The 15,206-nt window shown below is 39.3% G+C and overlaps 1 protein-coding gene across 5 annotated transcripts in view; it reads right to left on the bottom strand.

Annotated features, from left to right (window-relative positions):
- Positions 1-15,206, bottom strand: part of LOC105483138 (protein tyrosine phosphatase receptor type G) — a 745,674-nt gene that overhangs the window by 44,733 nt on the left and 685,735 nt on the right. For all 5 annotated transcript variants that reach the window (XM_011743815.2, XM_071089050.1, XM_011743832.2 and 2 more), the window contains one exon: positions 9,788-9,879. In XM_011743815.2, the coding sequence (XP_011742117.2) occupies positions 9,788-9,879 (92 nt within the window). The remainder of the gene's footprint in view (positions 1-9,787; positions 9,880-15,206) is intronic.

Here is a 15,206-nt window from a genome sequence, read left to right as displayed (position 1 = left end):
CACAGAATCACTCTAGTATATAGGACTTTCATTTACTTAGAAATGACAGATACAATGTTTTCAAGGGCAGAGTGACATATTTAGTAGAGTAATAGGTTGAAGGCAACATTTATACGATAATGATAGTTTAGAATTTTAGATTCCCGAGAACTTACAGTGCTGTGATTAAGAACACGGACTCTAGTTCAAAATAAGAAAAAATATGTCAGCTTTATAACTGTTTTACTCTGTAAGGTAAAAACCACAGCATTTTAAAGGCATAGCCCACCTCACATCATTAAAAGAAATGCTTTCAGGTTAACTGCTTATTGTTTTTTCCTGCAAAGTGCTCAACTGTAATATCCAAGCTAATGTCACACACACATGGCCAGAAATCAGTATGCCTGCTGCCACTGTGGCTAGAAGCAGCAAAAATCCAGCAGAGCTCAATATGATAATCATGGAAATATATGACTCACTAGTCTCTCCAATTTGCATCTTTTTCCAAGGATGCCTAACCACACCCTCTGGGTTTCCAGGCACCACCAGTAATGTCACAAAAGTACCAGACAGGCAGATCCATACATACAGATGCATGCCGTACTGACCACTGTCAGCTACCCAGATAATACAGCATTTGCCCTGCAATCAAGATAAATCGCTGAGGAGTCATAAATCTCTGTTCTTTATATTGAGATGAATATAAGGCTATGACTAATTATTCTAATCATTGTCCTGTCATAATTTTTCTATTACATTCTCTCAACATGAGCCAGATGATTATAAAATCAATGTAACTAGCAGAAGGCCAAGCAATTAGGACAGCATCAGAGGCCTAATCTGCTCAATTTTTATCTGGAAAGGCCCTGTGTGTTTTAAGAAGACATTCATCCAAAACATGTTATCTCCACCTAAATGTCTTGAGTTTCATTAAAGATTGCAGAGAATATTAGCAGCACTAACTAGGCCAGGCACTTTCTGTGTACTTTATATGTATTAACATGTACGCCAAGAAATGGGTACTCTTTTCATATGCATCTTGCACTTGAAAAAAGTTTAGAATGGCAGAAGCTGGCTGCAGACCCTAGATAAAACTGCTCTGGCTCAGAGAATGGGAAACCCCTGGATGAAGCCGTTTCTGAGCACCTAGTACTCAGCCAGATATTAGAGAGATGGTTTCTGCTCAAGGACATTTGTGCTGGTGAAGAGATGAACACAAGGGAGTGCAAGAACAGTGTAATTATGTGGTAAAGACTACAAGTGCCATTAAAAGGATGGGTTTGATGACTTCAGTGAGAATAAATGTCACTAAGGTAGTGGTAGTGGTGGGAGAAGCATAAAGGAAAAAAGGGGCTGGAATCAAAGTGAAGATGTTTTCAGTGACTAAAGATTAAATGGGAGATTATTATGGTATAATAAAAGCAGGATAATGATAAAGTTGGTAGAATGACAGGAAAACCACTATTTATTAAGCCCTTACTGGTTACCAGGGACTGTGCTAAATGTTTTTCACACATTTATCTCTGTAAGAACCAGATGAAGGGAACGTGATTATTCTCACAGTACACATAAGGAAACCGAGGCAACTTGTCCAAAGACTCCAAAGTTAAGTGGCAGAGCTAAGATTTGAACCCAGGTCCACTGAACCCAAAGACTGTATTCCTGTGTACTGTAATATACTATTTGTCTTCATTCTCAAAGCACTACAAGTTCAAGGAATAACAAGAAATTAAACTTTTTAATTCTTAGTATCTTGGTTAATCTGGTAAATATCACTTGATAATTTTGTGTTAATTTTTTTTTTTTTTTTTGTAGACATGGTCTCACTCTGTCACCCAGGCTGGCTGGAGTGCAGTTGCTCAATTGTAGCTCACAATTGAGCCTCAAACTCCTGAGCTCAAGTAATCCTCTCACCCCAGCCTCCTAAGTAGCTAGGTATAGTTCCATCCCACCATGCCTGGCTAATTTAAAGAGATGGAGTCTTGCTGTGTTGTCCAGGCTGGTCTTGAACTCCTAGCCTCAAGCAATCCTTCCACCTCAGCCTCCTGAGTAGCTAAGACCACAGGCCCATGCCACCACACCTGGCTTATATTTTTTGTAGAGATGAGGTCTCGCTATGTTCCCCAGGCTAGTCTCAAACTCTTGGGCTCGAGTGATCCTTCTGCCTCTGCCTCCCAAAGCACTGAGATTATAGGCATGAACCACTGTACTCAGCTGCTATTTGTACTTACAAAATTTTAAGATACCAAAGGTTTAAACTAGGCAAAAGTGGGACCACTACCATTATCACTAAATCACTCAATTATAAAATGACTGACATAGAGAATCAGTACCTGAAGAGGTGGGCTTATTGTTATTAAATATTATTTACCCTTAAGTTCCCAGATTTTAGCTTTTGGTGGTTAGAATTAAATTATGTACATAACTGGTCTTTTATTTTGTTAAATTCACAACAAAACCTTCTTATGTACTTTTGATGAAGCTTGAAATTAGGTCTGTAGGTACCAAAAGCAGAGCCTCAGAAGAGAGTGAACTGATGAGGGCAACTTCTACTGAGAAGAAAACACGAAAGCTGAGATAACGCTGACCTCAAATGCAGCACTGTAGGCAATAAAGAACAATGCATTCGAACATAAAGCTGTTTCCAAAATCTACAGTTATGTATCTGCTGTACTTGCATCTATCTTCAGAACTGTTAGAGGGAAATCACCAATACTTTATGCCTCTAACCTACTCATATATGCTAAATTTGCTTTCTCTTAATCTTAAGGAATAACAGATCAATAAAAAGAGAAACAATTAGCTTTCTTGCCCATAGTTTTTTTATTTGATGTTAGAAAGGAAAAAGCAGCAGCCAAAGCTGTCCCTGAACATACACCATAGGGAGGAGCCGCACAGAGGGCCCAGCCTGAGTACACTGCTCCTGGTAAGACCATTAGCATGTAACTCAGTAAAACTGAGTATCTGTAATTCTTATCAGCCACCAGTGATGGGATGCTTCCTGTCAATCAGGAAACCAGAGGCAATGGTATGAGTGGAAAAGCCAGAGCCAGACTGCAAGACTCCACTTCTCTGATTCCCTTTCCTCATCTGTAAAATGGGAATAACAGTACTTAATTCATAGATTATTATGAAAAGTAAACAAGGTAACACAAGTACTTACAAGAGTGCCTGGCATTTAGTAAACATTTCATATCTATGATTTATTGTTAGGTGCTACTTGCTTTACATGCACAACCCTATGTTCTAGGGGCTGTGATTACTCTAATTTTCTTTTTTTTTTTTTGAGACGGAGTCTAGCTCTGTCGCCCAGGCTGGAGTGCAGTGGTGCGATCTTGGCTCATTGCAAGCTCTGCCTCCTGGGTTCACGCCATTCTCCTGCCTCAGCCTCCCGAGTAGCTGGGACTACAGGCACCCGCCACCGTGACTGGCTAATTTTTTTTTTTGTAGTTTTAGTAGAGACAGGGTTTCACTGTGGCCTCGATCTCCCAACCTTGTGATCCGCCCGCCTCCGCCTCCCAAAGTGTTGGGATTACAGGCGTAAGCCACCGCGCCCGGCCGATTACTCTAATTTTCTAGGTGAGGAAACTGGCTAAAAGAGACCAAGGAGCTTGCCCAAGGCTACTGTCATTATCAAGTAATAGGGCCAGGCTGACTCCAAAGCCTGGGTTCTTCCTTATTATATTACCTCCCTAGAGCTTACATTTAAAAGAAACTTTTCAACAAAAAGTATTGAAATGATATTCTTTGGCTTTGAGGGAAAGCTTCAGTTACCTGGAAAATTCACACTGGTAGACTGGTCACCTTGATGATGCCAGGTAGATAAAGTGTTATGGCATTTACCTTCCTGACAAGATGCTTAGCTGCTGCAGTTGATTGACTTAAGGTCTATTTAATAAAATATCCCTTCTTGCTTACTCTGGAAGTGTGTGGGTATTTATATAAATACCATTAAGATTCCAGAGGTCCTTAAGTCACCCACTCTATGAGCAATCCCTGTAAAGTTCATTTAACCCTTGGCAGATCTCTCAACCCTATCCTGAATTGCAACCAAATCTCCATGGGCAGAGAAAACATACAGAGCCCTAGCATAGTACTTGGCTCAAATCAGTGCAGCTCAGACCTTACCCACCCTCTTCCCTTCACCCTGCTCCAACAACTGGACTGTTATCAGGTAGTGTTAACCATACCTCTAGTGGATAGACCTCATTTTCAGGAATTCAGCCCCCTGCCCCTCCTGTATGCCCTCTCAGTCTCTCAGAGGCCAAGTTCAGGCCTTTCACGGTGTTTGGTAATACCTTTGTGTCAACTTAGGGAGATAAAGCAAATATGAAATAAAAGGACATTATCAAGATTTCCTGAGTTAGGACACAACAAAAAGATTTTTGTCTAAATCACAATCTTAGGATGCATGGAGTGTTGTGGAGGTTGGAACATTTTATTTCCTGCCATAAAAAGAAATCTCTTTTCATTTATGACACAATGCAGTCAATAAAGAAAGGGCTTCATTATAGTCAAAAGACCAATGAATCTCCTTTGGAGATAATCTCTGTATAAATAAAATATGCCAACAAGGTTGGTTTAATCCCAAGGGTTTTAAACTGCATGTTTAAAACCCCTTTATATTCTGGCACCCTGCTGAAGCCAGTGACCTTCAAATTATTAAGATGTATTTTAACTGCTGGAAAGGCATGAATCATTTCTGAATTTCTAAGCTACTGGTTAGCAGCAACATTTTGTTTTGTAATGCTCTTATTAGAAAGTTAGATTTTCTAATTTCCAGAGAAAAGCATTTGTAAGGACATTGTGTCTGACAGTGCGCGTATTTAGAAAAGCCCTTTCAATATGCTCTGTAACAGGTTAATTTCATGAGCTAAGTTCTGATTTTTTAAAGTTTATATATAATGAAAGTCTAAAAGAATAATATAATGTAGTGAATGCTTCATTAATAACTGCGATATTATTCGTTTTTTTCAAAAGAATATTCCTGAGTCACTAGATTTTTATAAGTACTTGTCAGTGTTAAGAATATTATGGATCTTAAAGACAGCATTTTGTGACCACTTCAGTATTTTAGAAGATGGAAAGCATATGAGGGGACTGACAGCTGGGTTACTGCATTCAGTTATGCTTTATCCTCACACCAAAACAATGGGAAACCAGTAACCAGGGAACATTTTCTTTTGAAAAACCCTCAGTGAAATATATTGAGTCTGAGCCCCTTTCATTCTCCTGCAGAAGTCACAGTTTAACTTCTCTCTCCTGCTCCTGCTTTTCCCATATGTCATGCATGGAACAGGCACTAACCATTCAAAATCTATCTGATAAAAGAATTGATACTACCTTTATAGTGATTGGAAGCCAACCTCAAAAGCACTTCTTTCAAGCTGGATAAATACTCTTGCATTTTGAGTTTTTTCTAACATGGCTAATTAACCTCAGCCACCATATGTATTCAGTCTCTGTCTAGCATTTCCACATTTTGCGTAAGTGTTAGGTGAGACCGGGGGGGGAAAATGTCCTCATTCTTAAAAGACTGTCTTTGCTATACTAAATCAGAGGAACACACTGAATATCCTAAATTCCTGTTAGAATTAGTAAAATTGATCATTCAAAATTCTTCAAAAATTCCTATAAACTGCTCTCTCAAAGGGATGAGTATCAAAGGGTTAGCAAAGCTTTCCTTAATCATTTACCTACTTTATTTTATAATAGTTTCCAAAAGTTAGTATAACTTACCGATTCCATGTATGCTTTGGGATTTAAAGATACAAGCTATTTATTTATGAATTTTAGCCACAGCAGAATCAACCAAAGTTGCTGAGTTAGTGTCTAAATTTGTTCAACATTCAACATGGCTGTGACTTGTTTCCTAAGTCATTTAAATCATAAAGACCTATTTTTGTGCAGGGAATGGATGTTTTGCTGAGTTGAGTCTTTCAGGAAGGAAAAGAATAAAAATAAGTAGAGAGCAGAGATGAGGGGAGATTTTTTAATATGGGGAAAATGTCAACCCAAGAATTATGAATTTCCCTCCAGGAGGATGAAAGAGAATCTAATGGAAAACCAAATGGTCAGTGCTAGTGAGAGAAGTTAATGATCAAGAACTCACAAAAAACTAAAGAGAATATTCACATATATTTGAAAATGCCTGGACTTAATGAAGCAATATCCGAATGAGGAGTCTGAAGTCTTGAGATATCAAAACTGTCACAGTCGTATGCCAAGAGGTGGCAGAGCCATTTATAAGCATCTGTGCTTTGAAGTCACAGAGATAATTCCAGTGTTAGCTCCACTGCTTAGCTCTGTAACCTTGGACAATTAAAAAAATGTCTCTGAACCTCAGTTTCTTCATCCAGAAAATGGGGGCATCAACCTGTACCTGTCTCTATAGGACTGTAGTGAAAATAAACATAATATACTTTGTTGGTAAATGCTCAATAATTATTAGATAATGATTTTTTAGGAGGCTAACTGTAAAATTGGCTCTGGGAACACAGTGTATTGCATATTCCGCAGTGACGACCCTGGAGCTCTATTTTTACAACAGCTTGGTACTTAAATTTTCAACTTCACCCTGTTGCACATATTTTTAGCTAGTATAATGATTCAGTTTACTCGTTATGTCTGTTGTCTGCAAATATCTTTTAAAAAAAAATCAATTATAGAGTGTGAAGAGCCCAAGTGGTAAAATAATTTGACAGATATGAGGCCCAGTATTATTATTATTTAGGTTTTGAGCAGGGATAAAATACAACTGAGATTGATTGGGTAGAATAAATACTTCATAGGAGCTCTATAAGTCTCATTATTTTTAGAAATAAGAACAATTAGATAATTTCTAAGATAAATCATTTAAAATGATTCCATGGAGGCTTCCATTAAAGAAAAGTTGTGATAAAAGCTTTAGTAGAGTGAAAGTAACTCACAAATTTGTTAAAAATTGAATTGTGTTTTTCTTTTTTTTTTTTTTTTGAGACAGAGTCTCGCTCTGTCGCCCAGGCTGGAGTGCAGTGGCCGGATCTCAGCTCACTGCAAGCTCCGCCTCCCGGGTTCACGCCATTCTCCTGCCTCAGCCTCCCGAGTTGGGACTACAGGCGCCCGCCACCTCGCCGGGCTAGTTTTTTTTTGTATTTTTTAGTAGAGACGGGGTTTCACCAGGTTAGCCAGGATGGTCTCGATCTCCTGACCTCGTGATCCGCCCGTCTCGGCCTCCCAAAGTGCTGGGATTACAGGCTTGAGCCACCGCGCCCGGCCGAATTGTGTTTTTCTTATATGAGACACAGTTGTACTGCTGTAACTGGAAGAAATCCTAAAGAATAGAACAATGAGTTGTTTAAAAAGTGCTTTGTGAATTAAAATATTTTCCAAATGTAACTATTAAATAGGACTGTGGGGTTTTATTTACCAGGCTAAGAGATTATGATCAAGCTGAAAGCTCTTTAAGGAAAGGTCATTTAGGGTAACTCTCAATTAAGGGTGAAGTAAGTTCATTTGTTTAGGCATGCTCCTAGTAAGGCTATGTTAGCTATGAAGACCTGAGAAAGCAGATTAGCCTCCCTCATCATTTCACTAGGTAAGCCCTTTAACATCACACTGCCTTACATTTAAAATGTAAGTGGAGTATTTAACTTCTTAATTAAATAGGTAATGGGAATGAAACAGAAAACATTCAAAAGCAATTTCTGGTCTAAGACACCTACTCAAAGGTGTGGCAAGGCATATGCAGAGGATCCTAGTGAATTAAAAGTTCTAAAGCCTATATCAAAGAAGAGTGATTCAAGGTGGAGCACACCTAGTGGATGTAGTTCGGTGTTAGGGACACAATTTTAACATGAGAGTCATGCAAATGCTCTCTCTCCATGACTGCTGGGATTAGGAGTACCATGATTTGGGAAGGAAAGTTGCAACAGCTTACACTTCTGGCTTAATGTATGGTTTCCAAAGTGCTTTTACACATATCATCTACTGTGGTCTTAACAGTTACCTCAAAAGGCAAGGAGAACAGGCATCCTATTTAATTTACGGATTCTGGAAACTAAGGCTCAGAGAGGTTAAGGCACTGAACAAAGATTTCAGGGTGGACCTAGGTTTTCTGGTTCCTAATCCAGTGGTAAAAGAAAATAGAAATGGAAAAACAGCCCAGTAAGTATTTCACCATTTAACTCATTAAAAATGGGTTTCAATTACACAGCTATGAAACAACTGAGTCTGTCAGACAAATCAGGTCAGAGGGGAGAAAGACTGCCATGAATTTTCCAGTGGTCAACACATACTGTAGGTAAAGCAAGAGGAAAAAGTATATGCATACTATTGTGCAAATCCAGTAGATTCAATGAAACTATTTCATGCTGATGAAGACTGATGATTGCTGTCTGCCTTCTCTACTTTCAAAGGAAAAGTAGTTTCCTTCAGCAAGGATAAAGGGGCAGGGTTAGTGGAGAACACACAGTAACACAAAACTTATCCCATCTTTATGGGAATTAGTTTAGCAGCCACAAAAGGATCCAACAGGAACTTAATCAGAGACCTTCTGTTAATCTTCTCGTTTCTGTGTGACAAGTTTTAGTGAGAAAACTGATTAGAATGTACAAAACATGGACAATCCCAGTAATATCTAATGACTAAGCAATATACAGACACATAACAGGGCAATTCAGTCTACAACCATAACCACACGTAGTGACAATCTGCAAACAATAGAAGTATTTCTCCATGGTACCCAAAGAATGACTGTACCTCTGAGTTTCACAGCCAAGACCTTTTAAGAACTTTAAGGAAATTTTTCTAACGTTCACTCATTTAAGTACTTAAAGAATACCTACTGTGTGCCAAGAATTATTTTAGCACTGAGAATGTAGCCACGTGCCCTTACAAAGCTCTCATTGTAGTGGGAAGAGAGCAAAAAAAAAAGTAAAATAAATAGCACATTAGTTGGTGGAAAGCGTTATGGAGAATAGGGCAGATCAGCAGGATGGGGGAGCTTCAGGTGTGGAGAATGGGTGGCATTATAATCAAAGTGATGCTTCTGTTTGCAAAAGAGTAATGTCAAGAGGATAGATGTATCTAAAATATCTGAAGATACGTATTTGGAAGCACATAATGAAACCAGGATGTAGAAAGTTAAAATCTGGCAAATGAGAAGGGATGCCAAATAGAAATGGTGGGTGAGATCTTCAAATCCCACATCCTATTACACCTAACCCACTGCTGACCTTCTAAATGTCTAAGGCATTTGCTAGGATTCACTACAGTGTACACTCCACCATTCCCTACCCCAACACTAACCAAGTGTTTTATCTTTTTACCAGAGGAAAAGTGAAATATTCACCAGACTAGTAATGTACCCCTCTATTTCCACACAACCACCATAAGAACCAAAACTTTCAACATTAAGATACATGATTTTCAGAGGAAAGAATCTTAGAAAAATATCACCTTTAAAAAAATGTGTCACAAATTGTGATTTAAAAATATAAGCACAAATTGCCTATGCAAATGAAATTTAGTTCAAGTAGATACTAAGAATGTTTTTTGTATGGTTTTTCCCTTTTTTCTATTGTACTTTCCTTTCCTGCATATGACTGTATACTACATTAACTCAGTTATTTGTTCCTCTAAAGAGAGTTTTATTACTTTGCAGATATGTAAAGGAGTATTCATTAAATTACTCTTAGTTAAGGATATCTTATACTGGGCAAGCTTTAAAAGGCTGTAAAATAATATTTTCTTGTTTTATCACACAAAACTGAGAAAAGGGAAAAACAATTAGCCCACTGGAAATAAGAGCAGTGTCTTACTTACTTACCCGGAATAGGAATAATAGGAATACTTTCATTAGGGACCACTCGAGGTGAATTGCTGTCTTCCACATAGAAATGAGCAGTCTGAAAACATTTTCTGTGTAGAAAAGAGAAAAACCATGTCAATAATAGGATACGTGCTATCTGAGTTCATCATCTTTTAATTCTTATTTTACAGATCTTCCCAGCTTTAAACATCACACAGCACTGAGGGTGAACTCATGTAAAAGTAACAAGATACAAGGACAACATTCAGCCTGTTGGAGGGGCCCCAAATTGCTAAAGAATATCCTTTTTTTTTTTATCATCACTGTATCCAACCTGATAGTTCAAAGGGAAAGGCTTAGTATTTAACTACTCAAATATGTGAAAACATGGTAGAGAGTAAACCTACCACACAGACTGCTAGGGTTATCTCACAATATTTCTAAATTTGATATGTTACAGAGGAATAATTTGCTATTCTAAATCCCCAACACCAAGTTCAAAACCACACCTTGTATCCCCTTCCAACATCGTCATCAAACAGCCCAAGTACACAATAGCACCACATTGTTCATGCTTAGCAAAGGCCCCCAAAGCCTCAGACAGCTCTTTAAAGGGGTCAGAGGGCTTCAGGAAGGCAAGCACTCAGAATCAGAGGCCCTTGCCAGACAATATCTGAGACAAGGTCTTGAAGCCCTTAAGTGTCATCTGCTTGTTTTTGTTTTTTTTACCTGTATTTCAAGCAAAGCAGAGAGCACACACTGGTCATCATAGGACAGGCAATGAAGAGAGAAGCCATCAGCAGCTCACTCAGCCTCTGCCTCCGATGCTGGCTGGCCCTCAGCTTTCCTGCATCCACGTCACTGCTCATTGCGGCCCTAATGAGCTGCCGGAAGCACAGGCTGAATATTTAATGAAGCTGCTCAGCGTGAATGGCTATTGTGACCAGAGAAGGGTCCCTGTTCATTTGGCGGAGGGGCTTTACAATAGCTGGCCCTACTGCTGGGTCTTTTAGCCAAGCAGGCGGCATCCTTCTGGTGCACAGTGTCACTGGGATCTGTCCTCCTCCTCTGGCGTCGCACACCAAACAACATTTACACACATTACAACTTTGCTTTTTCTGGGGCCCGTATTCCAACTACCAGATAAGTCAACTTTTCTTCACAGTTGTCTTTGCTCATCTAATCAAAAATATCCTGGGATGATTCCATTGGGCGTACCCTGTTTCTGTGAGGCCAAAGAAGGGGCTAGGGTTGGGAAGGTTAGAGAAAAATCAAGAAACTATAAAAAATAAGATCTCCGTGGGAGTGAAGAGACCACATGGTTACAAAGATGTTTCCATCTCAGCTTTTATACAAGCTATTATAACCACACGCAATCAGAAATGTTCACATGTCATAGTATGAAGTGCTGTTCTTTAAGCAGTGCCTATTTTCAGATGGACAGTAGCTAAGCAGTTTCCATTTGGATAGTGCTCTAGAATCAATCTAGTCTGCTGCACCATTCCATTAGGAGATTTTGAACGTCAGTTACTACAGCTCTTGACACATGCCTCCCAGGACTACTCTAACAGAGCACTGAAGAAAAATGAGTGGTTTTTTTTTTTTTTCCCTATGAATTGCTCAGCATTTGTAATATAAATAATAAAACAAGTTTTCCTCACTCTTTGCTTAGCTGCCTTTACCTAAATTTGTGAAGAACATAAGTTAGTCAGACTTAAGCTACATGGATATGAAATGCACATAATATTACAGGGCTCTGGTGCTAACCAAATCTTCTCAATGTAAAGCAATAGAAATCTAAGTGAAAAAAAATTATTTTGATGTTTAAAGTAACTTCTCTCTCTCTCTAAATTAGTTATTATGTTTTCTACTCTTGGATTACTTCCTTTCCTCCCCCACCTTCCCCAATTTGCACAGATTTCCAGAATGTAACATTAAAGTTAAAACACAGGTTATGGACTTCACAAATGAATGAAAGCCTTAACCATCCAGTATCATAGCTAAGGAAAACCTGCTTTTGTTGAGTTAGAAGACAGCTATTCAACTGCTTAATAGCCCAAATAAGTGCTCTAAGTCACTAAGATGAATGGGATGCAATTTACTGGGTTAGCCTTTAACTTGAAAAAAAAAAAAAAAATACATGCAAGAAATAACTTAGCTTTTAAGACCATAATTATTATTGCTATTGGACTTCTAAAATGTAAAGCTATTAATAAATAGAATTGTTATTGGCCAAGTTACTGTTAAAGTGACTTGGAAAAAAGGATATATATACTATATTGTAGATTTTTTTTCCCCACAAGACAGGCAGACAGTTCAGCCAGTCTCTCAGTTATATGTGGAACTACAGGCTCCACATTATCTTTGAAAAAAGCAGTGTGTACTGAAGCAAATCACACTCTAGTGCCCCATGTGCTGCTGTTTATAATGGATTTTCCCCGGAGTAAAATAACTCCATGATTGCCAGAGAAAAGTACACGACTGGGGATAAGGATCAGAAACCTGGGAGACAGAGCTCCGCATCTGTACCTTGCTGCACATCATGCACTTGCCTCCCACACAAATATATGGGTGGGCAACTAACTACAGAACTTTGTGGAGAATATCTTCCCATAGAATAAAGATTTCAATGGATTTGGCAAATGTTTATTCAGCACCCACTGCACAGCATCAAGTATGCAGACAACGCATTCTCTGCCGCTGTCTGCAATCCTTAAAACTACTTCCTTAAGCCTGGCTAAGCACTGGAGTAACTGATAAAGTATTATATAAGCAACAGATGATTTTTGCAGAAAAATTAGGCAATAAAAATGAACGAAAAGAAAAGAAATTAAAAACACCCAAAATCTTCCTCCTAGTGATGATCGCTATTAATATTTTGAGGCCTAACCCTGTATACTTTTCCTCATTTATTGACTATTCCTTGATCATCTGCAGTGAGGAGCTCGGAGCACAATGATAAACAAGACACACAAGGTACCTACCCTCAGTATTTAGGTCTTCATGGGAAAAATCCACAACAAGCAAACAAATTGCTTCAAACAGTCAAGAGCAATGAAGAAAATAAGAATGATGTGGTGGTAAATGAAGTCAGCTGAAGGAAGGGACCTCACTGAGGAGGTGGCATTTAAGCTGAGGCCTGATTAAGGAGGTCTAACCCTGTGAAACTCAGGATGAAGACCATTTTAGGCAGGTCAAGCAGCTAGTTGAGCCTTAGAGCAGAGGGAGCTTGGCGCATTTTAGGAAACTGGAAGGAAGCCAGAGGCAAGGGAAAGGCTGTGGAAAGCAAGGTTGGAGAGGCAGGCCAGAGCCAGATCATGCAGGATCCAGCAGATCACAAAGAACCTTCGTTGGTGTCTAGGAGCAGGGGAAAGTCAATGAAAGGCTTTAATCCATGGAGAGGCACTGTCTGATTTGCTTCTTTCAGAAAGCTCATTTTGGCTGCTACATGATGAATGGATTAGAGGGCAGCAGAAATGGAACAAGGAAATCAATCTGTGGGCTATTATTATAATCTCACCCAAATACAGACAGATGGGCTGTTTTCTGTTTTTTTTTTTCTTTTTTTAAAATTTATTATTATTCTGGGTGTAGGAGGAGTATGTATCTTATTTTGAGACGGAGTCTTGCTCTGTCGTCCAGGCTGGAGTGCAGTGGTGCGATCTCAGCTCACTGCAATCTCTGCCTCCCAGGTTTGGGTGATTCTCATGCCTCTCGTGCCTCAGCCTCCCGAGTAGCTGGGACCACATGGGGGGTTTTATTTTTAAAAAACGAAATGAGATCATTCTATATGCATCTCTTCTTGATAACAAACATAGACTGGCATTCTCTTTATTAATGTTTACTTAATCTTCCAATTCATGGAGGCATTACAATGCTGGTATTTAATTTATTCCTTTAATAACTATCTATTGGGGGGTCTACTCTGGGCCAGGGACTGATGGAGGTGGTCAGTCTGTTGTCAACTTTTCATGATCCTTAACAATATGAAGATGGTCCCTTTGCATGTACAAATTCTACACTGTGTTTAATACCTAAGAAAAGCAGCTGCATATCACAAGGCATTGTATTTTAACTTGCTCATTTCAGTGAATTCCCATGAAAAATTGTGCTTCTTGACCTTCAGAGGTATCCAGGAATAAAAAAGCAAAAGCAGGGATTTTGGAGAAAAGGAAGGAAAAACACAAGTTTTAATGCCTCTAAACCTCTGAACTGTGATCTACTTAAGGAGGCAGTATTGTCTCTAGTTTTGAGCTCAGGGGAATGGAGATAGAATTTCTCAAAGTGCTGGCCAGGCACGGTAACTCACGCCTGCAATCCCAGCACTTTGGGAGGCCGAGGTGGGTGGATCACAAGGTCAGGAGTTTGAGACCAGCCTGGCCAAGATGGTGAAATCCCATCTCTACTAAAAATACAAAAATTAGCTGGGCGTGGTGGGGTGCACCTGTAGTTCCAGCTACTCGGGAGGCTGAGGCAGAAGAAACGCTGGAACCCGGGAGGCGGAGGTTGCAGTGAGCTGAGATCACACCACTGCACTCCAGCCTGGGCAACAGAGTGAGACTTGGTCTCCAAAAAAAAAAAAAAAAAAAATTCTCAAAGTGCTTACGTGTGTCACTGAGCGTGCAATTTCAATTTTCTATCTAGGTCTAATTATCTTTCAACTAACTTACCCTTACAGACCCTCCCTGAATGAATCAGATTTCTAGGATCACAAAGAGCCATTTTCCAAAATCCTAATTTCTCTATAGTGAACATCTGTATATGAAAGTACCCTAAAAAGGGAAATCAATGAAATAGATCATGTTTGTAATGAAAAAATATATTGACAAATTTAACTACAAAATATAATCCAATGATTCCCCGCCATATATTTCATGTTTCTACCTCTGCCCTTTTACTTCCCATCCCCTCCCCATCCCCTGAGTGCTGTCTGTCCCCTTTAAGAAACTGAGGCCAGGTAACATTATTTTCACTGACCCTGACAGGCCTAGTAATGACCTAGTAATGACCTAGTAAGTATAAGTTATCTTATACTTCCCCCTATTGTACATTTGCAGCATTTATCTTTCTGACACTTTAAGTTCTCTGATTTAGGTATGCCTTAATTTTGGAGGGCCAGGCCTGAACAGTCAGTCAGTCTCTCAGTCTCTCTCTCTCTTATCAGTAAAGTATCATCAAATGGTGGTTATTAATAAGCAGTGCATAGCTCTTTGGCTTAGGGAGCTTTTAGAATACCCAGGCAGGGTAAGCCCCATTAATGATGATTCTAACAGAGCAGGTGCAGGGTAGGGTATAGCTCTGCGTATTGTGAAGACTACCTCTAGGGATTCTGGTATGTACTGTGTCCAATTATGAACCACTCTGAGGAAGGGAAAATGGTTCCTGAGAGTCCACCCTTGTGGACTGCTATACTTGTCTGGTAGGAAAATTAATTTCA

Source organism: Macaca nemestrina, chromosome 2 (genome assembly GCF_043159975.1).
Source record: "Macaca nemestrina isolate mMacNem1 chromosome 2, mMacNem.hap1, whole genome shotgun sequence".
In the NCBI taxonomy this organism is placed as follows: Eukaryota; Metazoa; Chordata; class Mammalia; order Primates; family Cercopithecidae; genus Macaca; species Macaca nemestrina.
Note: the sequence above shows the minus strand (reverse complement) of the source record. Positions and strands in the feature narration are given on the sequence as shown.